The following is a 7157-nucleotide window of genomic DNA, read 5'->3' as shown; positions in this document are numbered from 1 at the left end:
AAAGGAGTAAAAGTTAATAAAATAATACTAAAAAATGAAGTTGAAGGTGTAAGATATATATTGGATTTGACCTTGAGGGTGCATAGATAGTAAGAAGCATTAGGGTAATTACGAGTCAAAATAAGAAGCTAAAGGAATTGAAAAACTTGTAGTGTGTTGGGTGTATGATTGATGAATGTCCCCTTAGAACCCTACACACGTGCCTCCCATGTCGACCATTTACATTTGTTACAGGACACTTCCCTCTCTTTCTGTCTCTTATTCCCACTCATGTCCATCTCCTTCTCCTCTCTTCACCATAAATAAATCCCCACATTTCTGCACCATTTCCTAGTCTACTCGTGTGCTTCCCTCAAATTTTTCATTCACTGCTTTCACCTCACACGCACACTACTCACAATAATAACAATATTATTACACTTCCATTATTATTCTAACCCAACCACACGCACGTGCGCTATGGCTTCTGCAACAACTGCAAATGACGCTGCTTCGGCTTCTTCCTTTGGATCTCCCTGCGGGGCATGCAAGTTCCTGCGAAGAAAATGTGCTGCTGACTGCATCTTTGCACCCTACTTTTGCTCCCAACAAGGACCTGCTAGATTCGCAGCCATTCATAAGGTTTTCGGGGCTAGCAACGTTTCCAAGTTGCTCTTGCGTATACCAGATAACGATCGTTTTGAGGCAATGGTCACAATCGCTTACGAAGCCCAAGCTCGCATCAGAGACCCTGTTTACGGTTGTGTCTCCCATATATTCGCCTTGCAGCAACAGGTACACTTACAGATTACAGATTATAATGTTTATCTGTACATTTCCATGTTTTAGAAACATTACATGATTTTTGTTTTCAGCATTATTAAAAATGTACGAGACCCTCTTTCAGAGAAAAATAAGATACGCAAATGGATGTGGATGATGATAATAGTTTTTTATTTTCAGTATTAAAGCATAAAAACTGTGAAAATTAGAAGGAAAAGTGGTTTATCGTCGTTTGTTTCAATAATTTCTACATAATATGTTTTTTCATAATTGATGAGACACTTATAAATAATTGGATGTAATTTGGTTTGTCCTCTCACTATTTATATTTTGGTAATATGATTCTTTATTGACTGCAAGTAAATTTCTCATTATTGACTACAAACAAATTTCCCACTGATTGGTTATTTTTGGTTCAATTTACACAATTAGTTTTTGTGTTGGTTTATGTGTAGGTAGCAAGCCTGCAGGCAGAGCTAGTGCAAATGAAGGCACAGCTGGATCAGAACCAGATGGTTTGTAGGAACTTGGAGAATCATTGGTCGGAGAATGTTGGACAACCATTGAATCCATTATGTCCCACTTCCATGAATAACCCTATTTCTCCTCAGAGCTCACTTGATTCAATTGATTACAGCAGCAGTATGAATGATGGAATGAGCATGCAAGATGTACAAAGCGGAGAGGATTTCTCATTCCAAGCTTGTTCTTGGAAAAGATCATATAACAATGACTTGGGTGAGCTGCAAGAATTGGCACTCAGGATGATGAGGAAGTGTGATTAGGCTATTTTTGTCTTTGTTTACCATATAAGGTATATTCCTTTGGTGATGAATTTTTGCCTAGTGTTGTATATACTGACGATCCAGAGTAAACGTGTCATCATAAATGATAAGCCTGAACCAGCTAGCATTACAGGCTTTTCTACTTGTGGATTCATGCAGAAGACATCAAATTTTTGAATACTGCAAAGTCTTTCTTTCTCTTGCTCTCTGACTTCCTTTCCTATATTGCATTATATTTTCTCAAATTAGTATAGTAATTAGCTTCCAGTGTTTGATAAAATGTACTTTATTTGAAATATGTACAAGAATAAAGACACATCCTTGAATTACAAAACAGAGAATATTATTCATTGGTTTGCCTTTGAAGTTCAAGAATGATGCTTACCACTGTCCTTAAAGTTCACGAGAAGTTAAAGATTAAATAAGACAAATATATCTAGAATTCTCTCTTATCATCTACATATTAAAATATTAAGTAATCTTATTTGACCATAATAGTTAAGACGTTTTATTCCATATTATAGGGCAGAGGTTAAAATATATATAGTAGTTCTACATGAAAAGTTTATTTACATGTATCACCATATGCATTCTGTCCAAAGAAAGCCAACACATTGTCACTATCTTAATGACTTAATTAGTATTACAAATTTTGAAAGTAACTGGGTGGATGAAAGATTTTTCTTTCAAAATTTCTTGAGGGAATTCCATTATGTTTTATTTCAACCTGTTTCTCTTGACAGATAAACACAAATAGACCTCTCTTGTCTGTCCTTATATTCCATGCTAGTATAAGCAGTCATATTCGCAATAATTGGTGGTTGAAAAAGAAAGTATATATATGAATAAAATTTTTGGGAACTAGTTCACAAAGAAACGAAAAAGCAACTAAGGGGACCAAAAGATGCACGAGCCTTAATCATTCCATTCAAGTCCGTTTGTCTGTAAAACTTCTCAAAATGTTTATGTTGCCAAAAGTTGGAAATGATCAGTAACTTAAGTCAAAAGTTATCAAAGTGCTATGTTTCGATCCAAATGCAATGTTTCCTTGGCTGTATTGATGAGACTTCTTTTTAGGACTTTGCTTTCGAAAAAGAACGAATATATATATATATATATCCTTAAATTATTCAAACATTTTTTAATTTCTCTTATCCTTTCTAATCACGTTACTTACGAAGAAAGCTTAAATATATAATAATAAATATTATTTTTCAATTAAAATTATAATTAATTCACATAATAAAATATCTCATCGAATATTTATGCATAAGATAAAACTCTATTATCAACATACATACAATTTTTTTTATAAGTATTTTTAGGTAAGAAATATTTAATAAATGAAATGAATTCTTTAAATATGAAAGTTAGTTTATGCATAAGTTAATGTGCTAAAGTTTTATGTAAATTTTTAAAACCTTTAATTTTCTAACTTATAAGTTGGTTAAAATTCCTTTATCTTTTTATTTTTTATTAAAAACTATTTAAATATGTCCAGAGAATCATAAGTGTATGTTCTAATTATAACTGAAATTTTATCTAAAAAAATATGCAATAAAATACTCTATCAAATGCTTATTATTCTACCTTTTTTTCTTATGTTGCTATGCATTCACTTTATGATAGAAACTAACATGACTCATTGTAAAAGGCAAGAAGGCAAGCACTGGACCCCACTTAACTCGTTTTGTAAATTTTAACAAATAGGTTTACCGAACTTTGAGTGTGTTTTTCTATTAGTACCTAAACACTCCTGATTTTGTACACAAATAAGTAGACAGAATGTTTCCTGAATTCAATGTGTAGTCTACATCACAAATTTGGGAGCATGCTTATAGCGTCCATTCATTGATGTGGAAGATTTGACAGAATGTGTGTTGAGATAAATAGGTTAGTGTGTTAAGGACTCCATTCAATATGTTTCAACTGTGGTCTCAATGTAGGTGATTTACTGGTAGCAGAAGACGATTGCCTCCCATGGCTTGTGTATGCTGCAACATGCTTATGTCAGCAGCCCTAAGGTAAATCTGGTGAGGAATTATTTTTACTGTGATTCTAATTTAAAAAATTTTATTTTAATAATTACAAAATTCATAATTGATTTGGTTAATATAAATTTTAAATTATTTTATTTTAATAAAAAATTATTTATTTTTTCAGTTAATTTGGTGCATGGTGGTGCTATGCATGCAATGGATGATGTAGTTAAAAGGGGAAGTGAAATATTGGGCAAGTACAAGAGGAAGATATTAGGAGTGATCCTACCTTTATATAAATAATGAAACTATAACACTTCTCTTAAACACCCACTTCAAAGAGAGGAAGATAAGTCACCACCTAACAAAAAACCAAAACTAAAACAACCACAACCTCAAGAAGAAATAACAAAACAACACACAAAACAAACAAACCAGAAACTGTCTGAAAAAAACACCCAACCTAAACTCACAAACAACCAACACTCAATCCACACAAAACAACCAACCAAAGACTAATAGAATCAAACAACTTAATCAAATTCAGACAAGACAAGGGGGCAAAACACCAGTCAGAGAAGGACAAGTGAGCCGAAGGAACTTTAGATGTAACCCAAGACCAAAATTTTAATTGGGCCAAAGAGAAGATTTCAGAGTGATCCACCACTTCGCCATTGAAAATGACCTTATTCATATGACTCTAAATCTCCCTTACCACATCAATCCACACGCTCCCCAAAACTGAGTTGACAGATACAGATGCATTACATATAGAGAACTGAATGAAATGTGAGAAGGGATCAATAGGAGCAGCCGATACCAAACCTAACCACGAGAGACACTAATTCCAAACTAACCAAGCAATTATACAACCAAAGAACAAATGATTCATAGATTTCTCTTGTAACCCGCACAAACAACAAAGAATACTTTTAACCACCACCCCAGACCTAGCCAAATTAACTTTAGTGGTAATCTTATTTTCCAACACCCTCTAGGTCGTAACCTGTGTCGCAGGTAGGGCCTTACTGTTCCAAAATAGTTTATAAAAATACGATAGCTCCCCTTCACTTTCTCCCCTCAAAAGACTATAAGCAAAACTCATCGAAAATTCAAGAGACGCACTACCTTTCCTGGATCACCAATCATCAGTACCCGAAACAAGGCCCAACCTAGAAACTTCCTCAGAAAGCTGACAGACCTGGATCTTCTCCCACTCAAACAAACATCTTCACCAAACTAAATTCCACTTCCACTCACCGTTGACCCAATTCCCACAATCCTTCAACAAAGAATCTTTATCAACGCACAAGGAAAACAATCTCAGATATTTACCTTTCAAGGCAATGTTACCCACCCAACTGTCTTCCCAAAACTTAATACCCTCCCCATTATCTATTTTCCACTTAATAAGATCTTCAAAATTGTCACCTCACTCCTTTAGTGCCCACATCTCCTTCAAATCCTTCCACCAAAGGGACCCAAACTTGTTTGAATTGGACACTTTCAAACTTCTCCAGCCTCCATACTAATACTCTAAAATATCCTTCCACAAACTCCCATTGGAGGAACCCAACCTCCAAATTTGTTTTCCCAATAAGGCTACATTAAATAACTTGATACTAATAACCCTAAGACCTCCAACATCACGTGATTCACACACCTTTTCCAAAGAGCCCCACACAATCTTTCTCCCTTCGAACCCCCAACCCCACAGGAAGTTCCTTTGCAGTTTCACAATCTTCACCACAACTGAAGGAATTTTAAACATAGAAAGATAAAATAGAGGAATAACAAAAATAACAGACTTGATAAGGCAAATCCTCCCCGCCATTGAGATAAACCTATCTTTCCATCTTCCCAATTTAGTCTTTATTCTTTCCACCACCCCATCTCAAAACGCTTCCTTCCTATGATACCCCACGACAAACATCCCAAGGTATTTGAAGGGGGTTTTCACCTCCTCGCAATTAAGAATATTCGCAAAGCGACAAATCGTATAATGATCAACCCTCACCCCACCAATATTGCTTATCAAGAAATTCACCTTTAGACCTAAAGCCAACTCAAAACAGCTTAACAAAGTTTTTATATTAAACACACTTTTGATATTCGCTTTGCAGAAAAACATAATATCATCTGCATACTGAAGCATATTAACCTTAACCTTCTTAGCCCCAACCTCCAAACTCTCCACCATATTTTTCTCAACTGCATTCCTTACCACTCCTGCAAGGCTTTCAACCACTATAAGGAACAAAAAAAAGAGAGCAAGGGGATCTCCTTGTCTCAAACCCTTTAGAGGAATAAATTCCTTGGTCGAGCTGCCATTCACAAGCACAAACACCGAAAACAGACTCCAAACATGATTTAATCCATACAATCCATTGTTCACAAAATCCTAATCTACCAAGCATATAATAGATGAACTTCAACCTTATAGAATCGTATTCCTTCTCATAATCCACCTTGAAAAACACACAACTTGTTCTTTTCCTTTTTGCCTCCTTTAACGCCTTATTGGCCACAAGAACGCTATCCAAGATTCCCCTTCCCTCAAGAAACGCATATTGCCTTGTATCAATGACTTTGTGTATATGTATCTTTTAATTTTATCATAAATTTATGTGTATCCATATTTTTTAATTTTATCATCAACTTATGTGTATCTATATTTTCTAATTTTATTATAAAATTTGTATCCATATATTTTTAATTTGATCATTTGTGTATCTATATTTTTTAATTTGATCATAAACTTATGTCACATTACAACAAAACATTAATAAAACTTCTACTTTTATTTTTCACGTTTATACATGGTCTAAATATGCTTATAGTTTCTTTTATATATCTTTTGGCGATATTTTTCCTCTTTTAGTTTCTCTATTGTTATATTTTATTATTTTAATTTTATCGATAAATGGTGACGTGGTGAAATAATGAGTATATATATATATATATATATATATATATATATATATATATATATATATATATATATATATATTCTCAATTATAATTAATTTTAAAAATATTCTTATATCTAAATCTAGTCATCTATACCTATATATAAAAGGGATTCTCATATTTAACTGTTGTTAAGTATATACAATTCTTTTCCTAATTTATCCTTATATCAATATTTATTTTTTTATTTTTGTTATTATGTCATTTTGTAATTAATAGAGCAATTATGAGTTTTTTTAGATTTAAATAAAATAATTATAAAAAATAATTGATGGAGTAGTTACATAACATTTTTTTTGAATTTAAATAAAATAATTAAAAAGCCCGTTAATAAATAGTTATCAAACAATTTTTTTAAATTTAAATAAAATAATTACAGAGTAGTTGATAGATGACGTGAGAGATAATGAGTTTGTTTTGAATCGAGATTTTTTTTACACAATTATTTTTTTATCTTATCTTTATATTAATAATATTTCATTTTATTATTTTATTAAGGATATTTTCGTCACTTTTTAGGTTATTAAATAAACAACGATTTTGATTATGAAATATGTTAATGTGATTTTTTTTTTTTTGAAAAAATAATTATTGGTAAAGTTAGTTTCTTTGCCACGTTAGAAACACCATGTTACATGGGTTATACTTAGACAAAAAACAT

General features: G+C 32.6%; 1 protein-coding gene across 1 annotated transcript; it reads left to right on the top strand.

The window, feature by feature from the left end:
• The first annotated feature begins 312 nt into the window (after nucleotides 1-312).
• LOC137830009 (LOB domain-containing protein 16) lies at nucleotides 313-1909 on the top strand. The gene is made up of 2 exons (XM_068637076.2): nucleotides 313-774; nucleotides 1218-1909. Exons 1-2 carry the CDS (start codon nucleotides 460-462, stop codon nucleotides 1545-1547), a joined length of 645 nt encoding a protein of 214 aa, XP_068493177.1. The 5' UTR covers nucleotides 313-459; the 3' UTR covers nucleotides 1548-1909.
• The last annotated feature ends 5248 nt before the right edge of the window (nucleotides 1910-7157 follow it).

The sequence above is a fragment of the Phaseolus vulgaris genome, chromosome 7, assembly GCF_051622355.1.
Source record: "Phaseolus vulgaris cultivar YP4 chromosome 7, ASM5162235v1, whole genome shotgun sequence".
Taxonomy (NCBI): domain Eukaryota; kingdom Viridiplantae; phylum Streptophyta; class Magnoliopsida; order Fabales; family Fabaceae; genus Phaseolus; species Phaseolus vulgaris.
Note: the sequence above shows the minus strand (reverse complement) of the source record. Positions and strands in the feature narration are given on the sequence as shown.

Coding starts and splice junctions, on each gene's coding strand:
- LOC137830009 (XM_068637076.2), top strand. CDS start 460: ATGGCTTCTGCAACAACTGCAAATGACGCTGCTTCGGCTTCTTCCTTT. Junction 775..1,217: donor TATTCGCCTTGCAGCAACAG/GTACACTTACAG, acceptor GTTTATGTGTAG/GTAGCAAGCCTGCAGGCAGA.